General features: G+C 35.6%; 1 protein-coding gene across 4 annotated transcripts in view; it reads left to right on the plus strand.

The window, feature by feature from the left end:
- The window catches only part of DACH1 (dachshund family transcription factor 1), a 352602-nt gene that overhangs the window by 130106 nt on the left and 201116 nt on the right, over positions 1–21380 (plus strand). For all 4 annotated transcript variants that reach the window (XM_058018353.1, XM_058018351.1, XM_058018354.1 and 1 more), the window contains exon 2: positions 17665–17780. In XM_058018353.1, coding sequence (XP_057874336.1) covers positions 17665–17780 — 116 coding nt within the window. The remainder of the gene's footprint in view (positions 1–17664; positions 17781–21380) is intronic.

Raw genomic sequence — 21380 nt, forward strand, 5'->3', positions numbered from 1 at the left:
TGTAGATTGACCTAGGTCTTGAAAATTAGAAGCAATTTCTTCACAGATGGGTTGACCAGACATTCTGTGAACTGACTGGGTATGCTACAATTACCACAAAAAATCAAAGGGAGAAAAGAGCTCATGACCTTTATGTTGCCAGCCAACAGTGGCACAATAACCATGCTGGAAGGGTAGCAAGCAAGACCTCTTTCATGTCAGATCCAGGCAATGGAGACCGTGGTGAATTTCAGTGTAACCTTTGTGCCGCCCTTCCAACGCAGAGGCTCCGCTCTGTTTGCTCACTGCCTCCACCTCGTGGAACTGCCTCACCTGCCACGAGTTACACTTCTCCAAAGCGATAGAGGCAGGAGAGGTGGAGCAGGTAGGTTCAACTTGCCCTGTTGGAATCAGAAATGGATTGTCAAATCGTGGTCAAGCCCATTTAGAATTAATGAAAAAAAGTGGAAAAAATAATAAAAAAAGGGCAGCTGAATAAGAAAACCCAACATGCTCGAAGGAGGGTGGTTATTATACAGGAAGTCTGGAAAACTGTGATGAGAAGACATCTTCCAATCCAGTAGGCAGTGGCAGCATTGCACAAACCATCTCTTCTCACTTGTCCCTCCCCTGTAAGAGCTCTTTGTTTCATATTTAAGATCTGGTTTTTTCTAACATAATCATTCTAATTTATGTTAGCACCACTGAGTGTTGGGTGTGTTACAAATACACTAGATCAGATCAGAAGCTGTTCTGCAGGACCAGTGCTAGACATGTGCAGGGAAAGAGGATCCTAATAGAAGGTATTGCTGGTACACATATATGCTCAGGAGGCCAATATTCAACATTTACATTGCAGCTATAAACTAGCAGATTTGGGTAGTTTGTGTTGCACTTTGTGCAATACAGCATTGCACCTGTTTGACTGTGACTTCATTATTTGAAAATTCACATGCACATGCAGAGTAGAGGTGCAAAAAAAATTAAGGCTAATTCAACTTACGTGTTTTCAGTGATGGGATTCCAGCACAAGTTTTAACAGGCTCTTGTCCTTAAACAAGTTTTAGCTATTACAAGACCCTTTTGAGCTAGAGATTGCATTTTACTTCTGGTCAGAGTGGTCACACACTTCTTGCAGCCTGAATAAAGTGAAGTTCCTCCATATCATTTTTGTGAAGGATTTGGTACATGATCAGAGTGCAGTCTAAGTGGAGTGATCACCACCTTTGAAAACAGGGTTACAAAAAGTGAAGAAATACGAAGATCAGAGAATCTTAAAATCATTCAGGTTAGAAAAAACCCTCAAGATCATCAAGTCCAGCTGTAAACCCAACACTGCCCAGTCCACCACTAAACCATAACTCTGGGCATTGTATCTGCAATCTTTTACACACCTCCAGGGATGGTGACTCAACCACTTCTCTGGGCAGCCTGTTCTTATTCTTCACAACTCTTTCAGCGAAGAAGCAGAGGTGGAGATCCTTTTCTCTCCCATTGCCATGGCTTAGTGGTCTAAATGAGATTTGGGGACCTGCTGGGTAGCAGTAAAATTCTCTGAGAAAATGCAACAAGCTGGTCAGCAAGAAGATTAATATCACAAATAGACTCTCTTCACCTCTGTTGAAGCTATTTAGGTACATGGAAGGGAATTAAAGGTTTCTTAGACCAGAGAAAAAAATGAGCACGAATCTGTGTCATGATTAGGAAATTCATCTAGAAGGCAAAAACTTGAGGGCTAATCTGTACTTAAATAATGTTTAATTGTAAACTAAGTCAAATCTGTAGACTCCAGCCAGAAATCCTTCACTCAGATGAATGGTCTTGCTAATGTTACTTTTTCCCCCCATCTCTTTGTAGTTTAGTAGATCTCTCAGTCTCTTCTTCAGTCTCAACATTATTATCCTGACCTGTCTAGAGGATGATGATTATTTTCCTTTGTAATAGAGTGAAGTTGTATGGCTCTGCTTCAAGTGAAAAAGTCATGCTGTGTGTTTCACATTCTGCAGAAGTAGTCTATAGCTATGATGATTGCATACAAGTTAGTGACTGTTCCTCTCTCTGCAGTAGCTGTGTTAAAGGTTAAAGCCACTTAATGGTTAGGTGACTAGGGTCTCTATACAATAACCACTGCAGCCTCAAACACTTCCCCAAAGTGATTTATACTTAAAAGAAAAGAGGATGAATAGCTACTGGAATGTGTCTCACTCTTCAGGGAAATGTCATAAATGACTGAGGTCCTTGGAAAATATACTTCTGCAAAAGTTGGGTTTGTTGAAAACTATTTCCCCTTAAAACTTTTGAAAAAAATAGAAGTCTTTATAAGTGAATATGTTTGTAAAATTAGTAGAATATGTTATAATGCCGTGTTTACTATTTAAAGATTGACTTATTCACAACTTCAAAATATATTTTGCTTGCTTTTTGCCTGGACACAGAAGCATAGAAGTGAGCTATTCAGCCTCCAAAAAATAGCAATATATATTTGAAACATCGTCAGAGTCTTTTCAGAACTGATGGGAAATGGTGTCACATCTAATACATTATTTATCAACCTACAATTTCAGGAATAACAAATATCTTAATTAGTGGAATTAATCAATTATGCTTTCATACATTAGTTGCCTGTAGTCCTCTATAAGGAAAAAAAAGTTTCTTCTTTTAGTCTACCTTTTTAAAATGTGGTTATCATGCTCTTCTTCTTTCAAGCATTTAGAACAAAGTCCTGATAATTTAATTACATGCCTCATTCAAATGCAGGATCATATGAACCTGTAATGGCTCAAATAATCTGTTTACTAATAATTCATCCAGTAGTGCTTTTTTTTTTGAAGGGAGAGGGGAAGGGAGAACCTTATCTGCAATTTCACTTTGGTACAGTATTATAAAAGAATAACAATATAGTTGTACAGTCTGCCATTTAGTTCAGTGTTTTTGGGTGCATTTAAGCTATTGAATTAATCTCACTTTTAAACAATAGAATATAATACTTTAATAGCTTGCCTCTGCACTGGCTTTGTGGGATGCTGAAATTAGTGTTATAATGCACTGTGTATAGTTTCTGCTGAATCTGATTGCTTTAGCAGCAGTCAGGTTGATAGTATCAGGTTCCAGCTTGCTGGGTCAACATGGACCCAGGCCATTAAAGGAGAAAGGTTCAGGGAAAGTTCATTTCTATTGTTTTACCATGGTTACAAAACAGAAAAAAAAAAGGAGAAATCCTGCATTTGTAACTTATTGCTTCCTTGGGCCCTGAAGGTAGTATGATCCTTTTTTCCTCTTAAATTAAACACAGAAATATAAACCTCCTGATTATCTGTAATGTAAACAAAAGAATATTTTCTGATCACTTTTAAAGTAAAACACAGATGTTCTGCATTGACTGCTGATGTCATTAAACAAAGTGTTTGTATTCATTTAATTTGATCTCCCAAACTGTTAGCATTTAAATTTGTTACTAGGTCAATAGAAAAATTAAAACTTCATAGCAGCCTTATAATATTGACTTTTGTTTACATAATTTTCGCTTTAATTAACTCACAGTAAGCCTGTTGAAATAAGTATGTTTGCTTTTGCTCTAAAATAGAACTCGTCCATTGAAGATTTTCTTTTTATTGTGATTATAAAATGAAGAAACATTTTCATGAAAAAGCGTGAGCTTAAATATCATCATATGTGTGTAATGTTTATGGTGCAGTTGTAAACCACTTGTGAGGTACCATTACAAAAGGGTTTAAATTTTAAGAGAAATATGTTTGTTATGTATATAATGGAAAAAGAAAGAATGAAGGACTTAGCACAGTGTTAGTATGTTACACACAAGAGCTGGTATAAGAGGTGAATCATGTAATGGCTGTAATATAGAATAAAATTTGGTATTTGTACCAATATGAAGAAATTCTGCAAAGCAGATGGTTTCACAAACATTTCTCTTAATGGAAGGATTTGCATGAAATTTTACTGAACTCTCAAGGCTGTGACACAACAGAATATTTAACAATATGTTTTTATTTATAAAGACTTTTATGTATAATTCTAATAAGACCCTTTTTGGGTAAGTGAAGCCATTTTTAGTCAGAGATAATGGTATTCAGTAGAGTGCTAGTCCTGGAAATCAGCTTTCAGGGGTGAGTTTATGTTTGTTATTTTCCAGAGTTGCCTGCTTCTATTATTATTAACTGTGATCTCATTAAGAAAAACAAATTTCACATATGCTAAGCTGGGCCAGGATGAATGTGTATTTTAATTTAAGATCTTTGGGGAACATACAGATAATATTGTTGACTTAGTATGAGTCATTAATCTTCCAAGACAGTGCAAGGCACAGCTCTTAGGGTCTGTCTACCCAAAGAGGATTACAAGAGAGGTCTGTGGTCATTTGAAAAATTTATCTCACTATAAAATTGCAATTGACTGAATTGATATTTGAGTCTTAACAATCCTGATGTGGAAAGGAAGTAAAAAGGAAAATGTTTGTTTGGCATATGTGAAAGTTAGAAAAAGTTAGAGTGCAAGGAGTACTGGGTACACTCTCTATTACCCTTTGTTTATCCTTGACGACACTTCTAGGTTCGGTATCCATTAGCAAGTGACATCTGGTTTTTCATTTGATTATGGGGCTCGTTTTCTTTCTTAAATGATTGTGTTAATGTTGGTGCCCTGCTAATCACCTGCAGGGATTGTAGTCTGTGTGTACGCATGCTGCACAAACAGATAGGCACGCACATCTGTGAATGTGTGTTTGCATACAGAATCACAGAATCATTTAGATCGGAGCCATTAGCTGAACCCTGCCAAGTCCACCACTAAACCATGTCCCTAAGCGTCCCAGCTACATCTGGGAATGGTGACTCAGCTTCTCAGGGCAGCCTGTTCTGGTGCTTGATAACCCTTCTGGTGGTTAAGTTCTTTCAAATATCCAGCCTAAACCTCCTCAGACTGACAGGTCTGTCATTCCTAGTGTGGAGATACTATAATGAACAGTGTGGTTCTGTCATGGTGAGGAAATGGAGAATGCTCATCTTCCACCCTTTAGCTCTTAGTGGAAGAGTCAGGAGCTGAACTGTTTGCATGCTGTGTGTTTCTCTAGTCCAGCTGAGTAGTTCATAGTCTTGCAGCCCAGTGGGAGAGAGGGTGGCAGTCGGTACTTACTAAAGAGAACCAAATCTAGATTGATTCCTCCTTTGATTTAAGGTGCTTTGGGATGAGAACACCTGTTGCCTTGGTACTGTCAGCCCAGAGACTCCCATGCACAGAGGGTGTGCTGGCCTGTATACACATGTATATGTGATATACATTACTTTCATGCAAACAAATATATCTCCTGTGAAGGCCAAGAGAGAACGCTCTTGCAAGGACTACATCTCCTGCTCACAGGAGTCCAAAGCATGCCTTGTCTCTTTTTTTCCCTCTTAAATTGTTAAATAAAGGGATAAATGAGAAAAAATGGTTGCTTTACTCTTTCACATATTGCTCAAAAACTTTAGAATTTTAATCTCTTTTAAAAGATAGTGTAATGAAGATATACTGATAAATAAAATGAGAAAGCAACATTACAAACTTATTGTACTTTGCCACTTCATACAGTTAAATTAAAACAGAATAAATCTGTTATCCATTTCAAGAAAATTTAGAGAAGGATAATTGATTGATGCAAAATTCTTCAAATTTGCTCTTCTTCAAATATTGATAATTTTTTGGAAAAACTGCATAAACATGCTGTTCAGTTAAAGTTTGGGAGTGCTTTTGTGTTGGTGAGCAATAAAGTCATGGAAACATCACTGACTGTCAGCCAAGCATGTAACCAAGCACATTTCTGGACAGGATAATGTCTAATTTGATTATTGTTCTGTGAAAAAGACAGTCTTCTGCTGTGTTTTTTTTTTTTTTTTTTTTTTTTTTTTTTCCTTAAGAACCTGATCCGTTACCACCCAAACCCAGTTCTGCCAGAAGTACTTCCAAACAGCATAGGAAAGCATATGGTTTGGTCAAGTAGGTCTTTCTTTAGTATCATCTTTAGTACTGAATTGAAGCTTTAAACAACAAAAGCTCAAACAAAGTCTCCAGCAAATATAATGTTTTGGGGCAAACTCTAGCACTGACAAAAATGTATCTTTTTGATCCATGACAATGTGATCACCACATCGAACATTCAGAGAACATCAACTGGAACAAAATCAGGGAAAAAAACCCCGTCTTTCTATTAGTATGTTTGATGATTTGGATGATTTTTCATTCCTGAGCCTTTAACTTTCATGTTAAATTTTCTGAGCTTTTCTGTGTGTGAGCAAGACAGAGTGATAGAAGAGTAGAGTTTGGTTGGTAAGAAAACAGAACAAAAACTGAGGTAAGGCTTTGAGATAAGTAGGAAATATGGCGAACCAAAACATAATTGTGAATTGGCACCTATTTTAACTCTTGTTTTACTTGTCTCTGGGCATAGATAGAAAATCTGTTAGTAGTTATTGTGATTAATTTGTGTTTCATTATCATCTGAATGTTCAGTCAGGATTTGTTCTTGTTATGCTATGAGCTATATGGCCAGAGCCAAAAGAGTGTGCATGTCATGTATGGAGATGTGCCAGGCACAGTGCATGTCATTCAGGTGTCATACGGATGTGCACACTGGCCAGCTGTGCCCCAGGAGAGTGTGCTGCAGGTCTTGGTGCCATTTTGCCCATCCTGGAAGTTGTATTCCTGTCTAAAATTCCCTTACATGAAATCCTGTGGTATGTGTCCCATGCAGCTGAAGATGTAAGTTCTTAAAAGGAAGGATGAATTGGATTGGAAGTTTCTTATTGAGAGTTCATTGTTGAGAATGCATTTGTAAGCATTAGAATAACTTGATGAATTTAGTAATTTGATTTTGGAGGTTCTTTTTCTGCCTTGAGTGAGATGCTTTTGAGGAACACGTCTTTCAGACACAATGCAACAGAAATTTGACTGAATTTCAAAGACTAACATCTTCACCAGGTACTTGAAGATGAGAGGTAAAGGGAGTAGTAGAGCATGGGTAACTTCCAGTCACAGAGTAAATATAGTATATCCATATTAAAATAAACTTGTCAGTAATTGATTTAGGCTTTTCCATAGAATAGATTCTTTGATGTCTTCCTATGTAATTCTGTAGTTGGCAGATTCATAATGGAATTACCAGAATTACAGTGAAATATAAATAATCATAATAATAATTTTAAAAAATCAGAAGTAGAAACATTTCTCAGCTGTGTTATCTAAAAGCATACTCCTTGTACTACTTTTTGGAAATGCCTGATTAACCTTTCAGTGTTTCCTTAGGATAACACATTAGTAGCAGACTGTTATTTCTGATAGGATGGACTTTATGTAAGGTGGTTAAAGGACAGCTTGGGGAACTGGCTGCATTTCAGGCCTGCAAATAATTTACCTTCAAACACCAACTAAGGGTTATGGCAACATGTTTTAAGGTGTCACCAAATTGGATCCTCTGTAGCTTGATGGAAATGCACTGAATGACTTTTGAATTGTTAAAAGTATAACAAGTCAGAGCATCTCTGCTTGAATCACTGTAATATTTCCATTTGGACCTATAGTACTGTCTGTTTTTTATGGTTCTTTTTTTAGAATGGAGGAGTCTTGGACTGCTATTCTTTATTGTTCAAATTACTATAGTACTACTGCTTTGGAGGGAATGCTGTGCTACTGTTTGTATGTTTATAGATGCTGCTCTGCAAGGGAATGGGAGGTTGATTGTTTCTGTTGCTTGCCTTGCACAAGGAAAATAAAATACAAAGTTATTTTACAATATTCCATAATATAGTAAAATATTCCATAATATAGTAAAAGCAAGTCTACATCTAGACTTGCAAGGGTGGAACACTATAACACATGAGGGATCTTGATTTCACAAACAGATTTTGGGGACTGGGAACACAGGTCAGTTTTTTGGAGTGTACTGTAATTTTGTTTTTCCTTTTGAGTTCATATTTTGCTCTATTTTGGAAGTAAAGTACATTTAGAGTACCTACAAGGATTTACTAATTAAAGGGCATCTGCAAGGGTAATCCCTGTCTTGTATCTCGTGGTCTGCATGGGTTTTCAGTGATGAGCATTGTGCTGGGTGTTGCACAAACCCATGGCTGTTCTGAGAGCTGGTTACTGTCCCAAACAATTTGAAGTCAGAGTGGCAGAGGTGAAACTGATGTTGTGCATATTCTTTAGCTTCTACTTTTGGACTTGCTTACTGATACCAAATAGAAGTGCACTCAAAGAGTGGACCCCTCTCATTGTGACCCCAGACATCATCTGCTCAAAGAAACTTGTAATTTTTAATGCTCAGTAATCATCAGAAGATTAATACTTATTTTGTCTTTATAAATATATACAAACACAGATCACCTTATTTAAAGATTTAAATTCTTGATTTTAGTGAATACTGCATGGTTACCATCAATCTCTGTTACTCCAGCTGAGCAGTTACAGCTGTACAGACTAGGAGAGAGTCTTTTCAATATTTTATACCACTACTGTTACTCTCAAATGTACAATAAAAGTCACTTTCAAGCTTTTATTTAGGCAGTTCCAGCAATTCTTTGGAAGTGTACGGTTAATGAGTGTGGGTTTTCAGAATTAAAAATAAGGTGAATAAAGGGCAGTGAACATTAACCATGGTCTCTGGCAGAAGCGGGTATAAAATTTTTCATAGTGAGTATAAAGAGTTTTTTAAAGGGCAAAGGGTTTAAGATATAGGCAACTTCATTAAAGAGGTGACAGTTCACTTGTTTCAGCATTTCATATAAGGAATTGTGGCCAATTAACTGACGAGTGCATTCAGATATTACAGTGGATACACTCATATGATAGAACTTCATTATCAACTGTTATGAATAAAAATAGCATATTAATCATTGCACTGCCAGGAGAACCAGAATATTTTCACTAAATACCTTGAATACTACAGTATTTTTTTCTTTTTTAAAGTTAAATCATCATTGACATGTTTATGTATCTTATGTCCAATACAGACAGAAATGGACACTAGCTCTGTGACCCCTGGAGCAAGGGTGGGCTTGCACCTTATGTAGATGCTTTATCTTGTAGCATTTCTGCTCTTCTTTTTAAGTGGCTCTCAAAATGGCAGCTGCTCCCCAGTATGTCCTGATGAAAGACAAATCAAATAATATTTTTTCTAAAGAAGTTAAACAAAAATTTCTTAAATAAAGATAGTTGCTTAAGTATGGCTACATATGTGTTCAAAAGAGGAGTATGCTGTTATATGGCCTGTTTTTGCTTTGAGTCTAATTGGTTATTTGTACGTGCAATTATCTGATTTATGTTCACAAATTTGTAATTACATGTGCAAGTCATATGCAGAGATGAATACAGATGGTTGGAAAACAAGCCTTGAAGCAGGACTGTTCATTCCAACTAAAGTTCATACATTTAAATCATTGTTTCAGGCCATATGCAGACTCTAACACACATAACCACAAGAGTTAGGCTTGCTTTACATTGGGAATCATCTCAGCAACTTGAACTAAAAACTTTTGTAAAAAAATGAAAGCTTAAAATTTTTTTAGATTTGTGTCATTGTGGATGAAACCTGCCTTTCTGGCCTATTAACTCCATGCTTGACATTTTTATAGTATATATAGTAGATGATGTTTTGAGGGGATGTTTTTAGAATTAAAAGCCTAAGAAAAGATGAAAACAGTTGAGGAAAAAATAGGCTTTGCATCTGTTATAGTTTGGGGTTTCATGTGGGTGAATAACACTGTTAGAAGGAATCATTTAGCTTGCATATTTAAATTTTGGGTGGGGTTTATGCTGTAAGGTTGAGTGAAATGGGAAAGGCATCTGTTATAACTTGACAGAAAGAGCATTTTGTGGGAAGCATGCACTTTATATCACTATTTTTTCCACTTTTTTTTTTCAAATTTTTTTGGTAGTTGCAGAATTATTCTGAAAAGACAGCAGTGTAAATTGAGGAAATAAGTACAAATTTTCAAGGTTTTCTTGTTATTGTTTTTTTGGTTTTTTTTTTTTATTTTCTTGATATTGCCAGTATTCCTAAATAACTTTATCCAGGATCACAAATGCTGTGATTTCTGAGTACTGTTTCTGAAGCAAGGTTTATATAATGAAAAAAAAAAATCAATATGGTTTGAATCTGCTCATGAGTTCTCTTTAATAATTGCATTTCATTGTTCATTCAGACTTATTTTCAACTCTGCCTTGTGTGGCTGTCATCATCAGAAGCTTGTGTTTCACAGTTATTACATAATCACGAGTGCCAACATACTTACGTGTTTTAAGAACTTTCAGGAAGATCTAGTGTTTCAGCTAATTAGATGAAGCAGTGAGCTTTTTGACTTAATTTACTTCTGACATCATAATTCTGCCACCCAACAGAATTGCCTTCATTTCTTATCTGTTTTTCTCTATTTCCAACAGATTATTTACAGATCTCAATTTCATTAAGAGAACAGGCATATGCCAGTAATATTTTGAGCTTATGTACAATCACAGCTGTATTTAAACCTGGTACTGTAACTTATGCCAGTAACATTCAGATTTCTAACTGGTTTTATTTAATTTCTTGCCCTTTAAATCATTCATATATTCAAGTATTACGATCAGTCACAGAGAATCTTTTTCTTAGATTCTTTCATTGTGTTTGTAGTAGGACTTCAGCCATCAAGGGAGAACTGGCAGGTGTTGCTGTAATATATATTTTATATATTCTTGCACTCTTGTACCTTGTATCTTAGACTCTTGTATCAAAAATATTACTAATCTTGCTGAAAAGCAGAGTGATTTGGGCTGCAGTGTTGAGGAGGATGAAAATGACATGCTGTTTACATGACAGTTCTGCTAGGAAAAGAAGTAATTCAACAAGGTCTTCTCTACCCCAGCAAAAGAGTAGAATCCAAGGACTAACCCGTGCTCCTGTATTACTGCAGTAAATGACTTTGGAATGGGACACGAAGTGAAATATATTTTCTTCCATTTATTTTTCTTCTACTGATAAGCTGGTATTGCGTGTCTGACCCAATATCCACTTTTTGGCCATTTTGGTTCAAAAATAGCAGTAAAGTGTTCTGTTACTGAAATGCAGTAATGTTTCATCAGCATGATTTCTCCACTGCTCACTCTGTAACACAACCTAATTCTTTTGGAGATCATTCATGCACTTCTTTATGAAGATTTTGAAACAGATCTTTGTATTTATTTTTATCAGCATTGTTTGCTGTCTCAGTAACTCCTAATATATCATGAGTTCAGCATAATTATTGCGTGAGAACATTTTCTGTTTAATTGTGAGAAGAAAAATAAATTTAAGGTAATTGCACTGAGAGTTTTATTGTTTTACAAGACTGCTGCAAGTAAAAAGGACATGGTGTGACTTCTGATGGTTGTTTTACTAACTGCCAAAATAAGTGTATGCTGTGTCTTAGAATTGCATTTTTTACTTTGTTCTTGAGTGGGAGCAGAAGGGGAAAACCTAAAATAGTAAAGTATAAGGTTTGGATCGATGTACTTTGTCATTTTTTTGCCTTTAAAATGCTAGTTCAGTGCATCAGAAATATTTATGAAGGTTACCTTGGCAAGCAAGTGTTTTCCAAGCAAAGGAATTAAATTACACAAAAGGTTTAGTCAGTCTTCCTAGACCTTATTTTTCAGTACTGACACGCCCTTGGCTCAAGTCGTGCAAGTGTGAAGGCTGCACGTATGATGAGAGCAGCACAGCAGCTATCCCAAAACCCAGAAATACCGTGTGGGAAGAGCCCACTGCCTGTGGTTACAGGTTGTCACAGGGCATCTCTGTCTTTGCATTAAGTCAGCAAGTGACATCTTCTGCCCTTTTGCAGTGTCCATTATATGGCGAGCACATGACTGCTTCCAGTGGCTGATCACCTAAATGTCATTCTGCCTGCTTCTTTGAGGTCAAAAGTTCTGTGTCAGGCTTTGAAGCACTAAGGGGAGGTGGAACAGATGAGAAATAAAGCATAGATTTTCAAAATGTACCTAAATGAGATGCATAAGTGCTGATGTAGCTAAAATTGGTGTTGATATTCTAAACTGTTTCAGGCAGTTCTAAGAACTTAAAAAATACATTAAATGAATACACCAAATCCTTGTTACAGATTTGCTTCCTATCACTTCTGGCATGTAACTTTTCCTGCCACTCCCCAATATTACTGATTATAAAACTGCCTGGCCAATGGTAACCTCACTGCATCATGTATGCCCAGCTACAGATGAGGACGATATTTCTGTGCACTAAACTTGCTCACAGACAAGATTAAAAACAAACCTTTACATGTAGAAAACAAACCCTGAAATTCAGTAATTTTGGCAGGAAAGGCAGTTTGCCCTCTTACTTGCAGTTTTCTTTATAGGTACTTCATATATATAATAAAAATAATTTAAAGGAGTAAAACTTGATTTATCAAGTGTTAATATTGCACAATTGTTCCTCAAAATCAGGACATGAGAAAGATAAATCACAGAATTATCTCAACATTTTTGAACACTTCTAGTTTCCTAGCACATGTTTTGCCATGCAGTTAGTCATCTGTAACTGCTAGTGATGTGCTCTGAGAATTATATACTACTCATGAAGAGTTTCAGCTGTTTTGGAGCCAAACCTTCCTTGGTGCTCAAAGGTCTTAACAGAAATCAGTGGGAAGTCTACTTATCTAAGGCTTTCAAGGATGAGACCCTTAAATTTTAACATCAAGTCTGTCTTCTGGCAGATAGTAATAAGGGCTGAATGCAGCCTTAGATGCATTCAGTTACATTTAAAGCCAAGCAGATCAGCCCATACTATTGTCCTGTTGTCTCTTTCCATGTGATTGTACAGGGCCAGGTTTTCTCTTGATTACATCTGCTTTTAATTGTTTAGCACTATCAAAACATTTCTAGGAGCGAGCTCATACTTGATAATATAATTGAAATTACGTAAAACTTTAAAAATATTATCAAAGCACAACATTTTAACTGATAAGGAACACAGACTCTTCCATTTCTTATTCTTTAATTCAGCCATCTGTTGTTTTCTAGATTTGGTAAGACAGGAAGGATAGAAGACTAATATATGTTGATCAAAAGACCAAGAAATAACCATATTCTCTGCCTTAAATGTAGTCTCAATTGCTTCTCATGCTAATCACAGTGCAGTACACAAATACACCCTTTTTCTTCAAACATGAAAATGCTACAGCCAGAGTATTCCTTGATGTATTTATGAAATTGAAGAGATGAAATACAAATCTGGCTGAAAATTGATGGATTTAATTTCAGTCATTCTGGAAAGTGTTCTGGTTATCTAATTAGCTGATGTTAGTGAAGAAAGTCCATGAGACTTGCAAGATTCACTAATCTGCACCTTGAGTTCCTCATTCTCATAATGGTATATTGTGACTGTAAACCATGATAATTTCTACAAAAATAAAGATCAGTTGTCTGTAGGAATATCTTATAAGACTTGAAAAAATTCTGATCATTTTATCACAAACTGACACAAGTTTATAGAAGGCTGATAGATTTTCATGGGAATAAATTCATTTAGGTGTTTCACTTGAAAAAAACTTGACTACTAAGTTAGTAATACATAGTCCCGTAGAAAGCTTTCATTTTCTTCTTCAATATATGTTATCTCAGGTATGAGAATTTAAATTTTAGAGCAGAAAATAACTTATTCATATTTCTAAAAGCAGAGTGACACTCTATTTTAAGACAGATATCTTTTTTAATACAGTTCACAAGGAACTGCTAACTTCCCTGTGGACTTCTACCCTGGTCTTTAGAACAGTTAATCTTGTGGCTTCCTTTAATCTTTGTTGATATTGTCTAGTTTCTGCTTTGTTTAATTTACTCTTTGAAGAATGAAATAGTAGACAGGAAGACATCAGCTGTGTCTTCCAGATGTAGCATTGTTTCTTCCAGTGTCTTCTTGTGGAGTCCCAAAACACTCCTTAACTTCTCTGTGCTATAACCCTAGGTATTCACCAGGTATTCACTTTGGCTTTTGAGGTTTTGGCATTTCACATTGTTTATGTTAGCTCTAAAATATCCAGACTTTAGACATCTTCAAAATCAAAATGGGTTATCTTTGAGTTTACCCATTGAGATAATTAGCATTTCCATAAGAAGTCATGTGTGCTTTTGGAAAAAACAATGTAGTTCTTCCAATAATTGTATTCAGATAAAAGACAAAATCTTACCTTTTTTTATGTCTATAAACGCTTATCTACAAAATCTAAATTTGAGTAAAAATAGTATTATCATCAGCTTTTAAATGATGATTCTTGTATCATAGTGTCGTCAACCAGAAAAAGAGATTACTGACTGTTCTGGAATTTAAATCTTTTACATAATAAATCAACTCATACCTATTTAAATTATGTTTAATTTTTTATACTGAAGATAAATCTACTGATTTAGATACAGAAGTAGGCATATGATGAGTATTTTGAAGATTTCTTATCTTGTAATGAAAATGAACGTGCCCTAATCTAAAATAAGTAGGTCTTTACTATACTAGAGTTTATGAAAAATACCAACAAAATGATTTATTAAGCTATTTTTATCGTCCTGTTTATGATAGTTAAACTAATTTGCTATGCTTTTGATGTTTTTTTAAAGAGTTTATCATATAGCTATAAAAATGATAATGAACTACAAAACAACATGCGAGTTTTCAATTCTAGTCAAAGTGATTGTTTTTTAAAGTATTGTTTTTATGCCATTTTCTGTATGACTTTGGTAATGATTTATATGAAATTCTTGCAATTCTTACAGTTTGAAAATGAATCTTACAAAATGGTAGTATTTCAAGTTAGTACTAGTTAATGAAACAAGCGCTTAACAAATGACAACTAACAAATTAAGTCAAGTATTGCTATTAAATCAGTTATTAAGGACAATTAGATATATTCATTTTAATTGTGTATTGCATAGTCTACCATGCCTCTAAATCAGATCTTCCAGGCCTTAAGAAATAATTCTTAATTTGCCTTACAGTGTTTTTCTGCCTTGTTATTAGGAAAAACCCGACATCTCTTAAATAGGTAAATTCCTTTTAATAGTAGATTTGAACCAGTGTCACTTAAAATTTTTATCAGGATTAAATAGGTTTCCTTCTCAGAAATTACATTTAAATAGAATCACAGAACAAGCTGAGTTGGAATGGCTCTGTAAGGATCAAGTCTGGCTCCTGGCCCTTGCACAGGACCATCCCCAAGTCACGCCATGTGCCTGAGAGCATTGTCCAAACACTCCTTGAACTGCCAGGCTTGGTGCTGTGACCAGTTCCCTGGGGAGCCTCTTCCAGTGCCCAACCATCTACTGGCTGAAATATTATTTGTAAGATTGGAATTGGAAGTTTGGGATTTTAGAAAACATTTACTTTCGGGATAAATTTCGGAATAAATCATGGAATGGGGTTGGGTTGCTGGACTAATTTATGGCTTTGAGTGTAACACCCCACTGCTTTTGTACACAATAGCACAAGCAATTTGATTCTAGAAGGTGACCAAAGGAAGAGTTCTGCCTTGGGTATTTCAGTATCACTCACCTATAATTTGCTGCTGACCTTTGTTTAGAGATTTGGTCCATGACTGCCTTCCCTTAGGCTTTGAAGAGGAGTGGTTTTATTCCTCAAAATCAAAGACAAAAGCATCCAGGCTTCACCATGGCTACACTTGGTAGTCAACATCAAAGAGAGTCTTTGCAGGTGTGAACTTGCTTTTTATAAAGACCTAGAAGTTACTGGTACATTGTGTATTGTGCCACATTGCGTGTGTTCTGTTTTGCTGCTGGCAGACCCTGCAATGGTCATATCACAATAGTGATTTGAGTACTTCATCATAGATACTTAAATGAAACCATTAAAGTTTTCCTACACACTGGCATTTTTTGGTGCGCGAATATATTAGAAACACTCCATTTAAATCGGATCATTTTTGTCTATAATGTTTTGTTCAGTTTTATGTGTATTCATGGTATATTTATTTTTATTGTAAATCACAAAGGAAATATCAAAGAAAATCTGAAGTCATTTAATTTGGTTTTCTGAGCTGGAATAAGACAATGTGCTTTTTCTACAACTGTTTTTCTACAACTGTTTTTCTCGTTGTTTTGAACATATGACAATTTTGTTTACACTAAAGAAAATCAAAAATGCCAAACCAATCAAAGAAATTACCAAGCTTATAATTTTAATAATGACCTCAGCTCAGGACATTAAGTTAGGAATTAATGATCAGTTAAGGTTAATGACTCAATGCCTTGAGTCATTAAACTTCAAGAAAATGCTCTGTACTTTGATTGTTTTTGGTTTATTAAAGTTAAGTTGTAGAAGGTGCCAAAAAAAGAAAAAAAAGAAAGTATTTCCAAACACAATGGAAACTAAAATGAATAGAAAGCAGAGGTATTTTATTATCTGCCTCATTCTGCAGTCCCAGCATAGCTAGAAATTAGAATTTTGTTAGTATGAGAACCTAAGGAGGAAAACCTTTCATACCCACCTTTCTTTTCTTTCTTGCTCTGAGACAAATTAAGAACTTCAAATGTTCGTCAGATCATAAGTTAACACTGCAGTTTTAGAGCAGCACGTCACCTTATTCCATGAAGTTATTCCACAATGTCCTCTAAATGAGCAGTTGCAGGATGTTGCAGTGGTACCGTGCTATGATCTGTACATAGGAATCCAAGCCTTTGGATATATATTGTATGAGCAGGTACATATTTGTATATAAGCTGGCAATAAGTATTTTCATTATCATCTGTCTCTAATTTGTGTGCTACTGAGGCAGTCCAGGAGTTGGAAAGTTGTGTATGTGAGCATTTAACAGACAAGGAGTGCTTAAACCTGAAGGCCTTTATTTTTCCATACTGGAGACGTGTGAGCTGCTGTGATGGCTTTTGCTCAACAATATTGTACAAATAATTCCGAGTTCTTTCTGACATAAAGTAGTATATTTAAAGTAAGGTGTCTTAGTGAGATTTTCACTTTAAATAGAATAAGGGTTAAATGATAACTTGACTTATCTTTTAAATGACAAAAAATAAAGAAATTGCAAGACCTTTTCACACATTAGATATGTATTGTCATTTATCATCTAGATATCAGGCTAGCAGTGCGAAGTAATAAAACATATCATCGAAAAATGTGCTATAGGTCTGAATCACTCTTTCATTCCACCTCCCAGCTAACTGTAGTATTAAATCAAACAAGCAGAACATTTCCTTAGGCAGCCATTGCCTTTTAATTTCCTGAAGAACCTTAAAATATCATTCATTACAAGTACTACACATATTTGGTTTTTAAAAGTCTCATAAATCAATAGCAGGCTGACTGTAATAATTATTACAAGTTAGTGCATAATTTTCGTGCTGAAGGCTGCATGCAGAACTTTAGCATATGCAAACGAGGCAATTCAAACTGTGTATAGATATTAATATGAAGAAGCAGGTAACGAGGTGCAGGCTATGAATTATGCATCAAGAGCGGCTGATCTTCAATGAGGAAAATGAATTCAGCATGTAATCTAATTAGTGATGGAAGTCTATTACATCTAACTGCAAAAGCAACCGTCCTTGAAACAAATTTATTTACAGTCCATGTTACCACTTGAAACAACTTTGAAATGATGTGTAAGACAACAGCTTAATTGTAAAAATTTTTTTGTTTGTTTGTTTCAGTTCTAGACCTGGAAGGCCTCCTAAGAGGACTCAAAGTGTCACCTCCCCAGAGAATTCTCATATCATGCCACATTCTGTCCCAGGCCTAATGTCTCCTGGAATCATCCCGCCAACAGGTAGGATCGCTAGAAACACCTTCACACGGGCAATCTTTGGAATTCATGGCTTGTATCCACTTGTTAATAGATTAACAGTCTAGGAAAGCAGCAGACAAATATCACAATAGTTCCCCTAATGTCACACTGTTGGTACACAAACATGTTGTGTCTAATGGAAATTGTAGCAGCTTAGTACTTCAGAATAACTGAACAAATAATAATACTTTATTAATTTTTCCCCCTGTTCTTTTTCTTTATAAGCAAAAGCCTTTCAAAGCATGAATTACCTATCATTAGACAATAATCTCCCTATTCATTTTTAATAGATCAGATATCTTCTGCTTTTTTTTGCTGCTTTGCTTCATTAGATAATGTCATCATGAATATAGTTGCCTGAAGAAACTGAGTTAGTTAAAATAACTCCATGCTGCACACATGTCTTTCTTAATTTTTCATCCTGAAATTCTATTTTTGATATGTCTCCTGAGGCTTTACACTAATATAAAGTCCTGTAACAATCTGTTTCTCATACTACTATTTTCTTTTGAAAGTTACTGTACCATCTCCTAGCAGTGACTTGCTCTTAGACATGGTTAAATTTAGAAAGGCTGTTTTGCAGGGAGGAGATGAACAGTCACCCAAAGATGGAGGCACCCAATAGTCAAGCTGCTGGGGGTGCCACATTCTCTCTCTTCATATTACAGACCAGTGAAACTCTGGTTTCAGCAGAGTCCACCTGAGCTTCTACTTCTTGCCCAGTTATTTCCTGCTTATCTGCATGGCTCAGTCTCTCTAACACTGATTTTCTCTAAGGAAAAAATAATTAACTAGACAGATCAAATAGAGAGGAAGATTACTTGATCTGGTGGACCGGATGATGGGTGGATGTTTGGGTTCATGCCCATGATCACGTCTCTCTAAGTACAAACATGATTCTTGGCATGATTTTCATCACAGATGACTAACATCTCAAAAGAAATGCTCAGTTCAGGAAACAACAAATACCAGTAACTGTTTGAATGTAATTGTCTTGTCTGGAGGAAGAAGGAAAGTGAAAAAGGCTTACTTAGCTCAGTGGACAAAAGGGGACCTGTACTTTGTCTTAGGCTCAGCAGCTCCTTTACATGGTGAGATAGACATATAGCTAGAAATATATTTTATTTGACATTTAAAATTTTTTAAAGATGAAGAGAAGTGATAAAATGAAGAAATGAAGGGAGGTCAGACAACAAAGATGTGTAGGAGAGAGGTATGAAATAAAGAGAGGGAAAGAGGGATGAGACAGAGTGTAGGGGAGCAGGGGAAAGTGTCAGGCAAGTAGAACTCACAGTAGTAGTCTGGGCAGGTATGACTAGCAAAAAAAAAAGAAAAAAAAGGATTGAAATACTTTATAGAATAGAATTTACAGGATAAAATCTTGTATAGAAAATAGAGATTGTGCAGAGTGAATGCAACGTGAGAATAGTAGATGTGGGCAGAGAATGAAAGTTTTTATTGGGTGGAAACATTCATGTTCATGAGGGAGAGATCAAAAATTGCAGAAGCAAAGGGAAATTATTTGGGGGAAGTAAGGCAAGAAAATATCAAAGAAAAAATTGCATGTGAAAAATAGAAAGGAGATGAAAGAAGTCAGAGACAAATAAGCAGGCAAAAAAGAGGGAGACAGGAAAAGAAACCTTGTCAACAGTATCATTCCGGGTTTTGTGTTACAGTTAATATCTAAGAGCAGATCACCTCTTGATTTTTTATTTTAAGAAAGCAGTTTAAAACCACAACTAATACCTAAAAGTATCCAGTTCCTCTCTAGTCCTTTAAAGTTGGCCATAACACGTTAACAGTAAAAATATATGGTACTAAAACCAGAGATCCAATTTCTTAGAGTATCAGCCCACAAAACCAGATGCAAATCTTTTAAAAATGATGATTGAAAAAAAATAGAAGAAAATAATTCAAAATTAAAGAAAATAGGCATATGTAAGGTTATCATTGATCAAATCCACTTTGGATGGTAATGCTTTGTGAGTCTCTTGCAAAAGAAGAAAGGTTCAAATGCAATTGCTATCACATTTGGACTGGTTTCACATTACATGGCTTACCACAACAGAAGGAGTGGTATGATATTTTCCCCATTGTGGTGGTGTGGAGTCTCAAACAGCACAAAAAATGCAAACAATATCTCTGATAAAAGAGAGCTCTGGGGTCTAATGTTCCATGAGGTATGCAAAGTTTCAGCAAAGATAAAGAGCATCATGACAGCAGTGCTACATGACAGTCATTCCGGCATTTTATAGGCAGGCAAGTATAAAAATAGACTTACAGTCTGATCTTGTGAGTTCAAAACAATGAAAATTTGTGGGTCTACATTGTAAATAAGTACCAAAACCACTCTAAGAGCCCTGCAAAGAAAATACAGTGATAACTGTGATAGATGATGTGGGTGCCATTGTTATGTGCTGCCACATTAGTTGGTATGAGAAAAATCTTTCCAATTTTTCCAATTGTAAAATTTTACTCCATATTTTGACTGTACATAAAGAAAAATAACCACTAAATAACCACTCGAAATAACCACTGACTAGCTGAGGTTGTCAGGCACCACTGGAGGTCACCTAGCCCAGCCTCTGCTGGTCAAAGCAAGATCACTCAGAGCAGATTGTTCAGGGCTGGGTACGCTTGAGATTCCATGAGTATCTTTGAGGACACCATGATGTCTCTTTGAACTTGTTACAATGTTTTGCTACTCCAGTAATAATATTGGAATTTTTTTTTTTTTTACTTTCTTAATGGACTTTCCTGTGTTTCATTTTGTGTTGGTTGGGCCACATTTGAGAAGTCTGGTTCCATCTCTGTCTTTACCAGGTTTTCATACACATTAGAAAGATACCCCCATGCCTTTTCAGGCTGAACACTCCCAGCTCTCTCAGTCTTTCTTGATATGTCAGGAATTCCAAAAGATGGTTCTTAATTTAAGAAGTTTGTGAACTGTGAATTTCCTGATAGCATCCAGCTTTAAGCAGAAAAAAAAAATAAAACTTCCAGACTATTAAGTGCTTCCTACCCCTTCTCTCTCTCTTATTTTTTCTTTGTAATAACTTCTTCTTTTTAAACTTTCTGATTGATTTAATAATCTGAGTGTAATAACTAAGTTTCCTTCCTGCCTACAAGAAAGTATAAGTGATCACACAAACAATTATGTGCTATTTAATGCTCTTTAAGTATAGAGGTCTGCAATTATTAGGTATATCTAGGATACACAATGCTATGATTTTTACTTGAAATTTTTCCTTTTTTCAAAACGTGCTGCATAATACAGAAAGAGAGATTTAAAGGAGGAAATTTTGATTTCTGAGGTGACTGGTTCTGCATGCATCATTTATGTGTGCAAATAATGCTGGTATTAAGCTGTATCCTGAGATTTCTCATGATATTCCAGTACTGTATTTTTTTGTAGGAGGCCAAATTAAGGCACCCTTGAAAATATTTTATATCATTGATATAAACTCTGAAAATGCATCCAGAGAACATTGCATTATCAGTTAGAATGAACTTGCTTTATGGAAGTACTTGGATACTAAGATGAGATGTATGAATGGTATACAGAAGGAAAATAAAAGAGAA

This window comes from Melospiza georgiana, chromosome 2 (assembly GCF_028018845.1).
Source record: "Melospiza georgiana isolate bMelGeo1 chromosome 2, bMelGeo1.pri, whole genome shotgun sequence".
NCBI classification, from domain to species: Eukaryota; Metazoa; Chordata; class Aves; order Passeriformes; family Passerellidae; genus Melospiza; species Melospiza georgiana.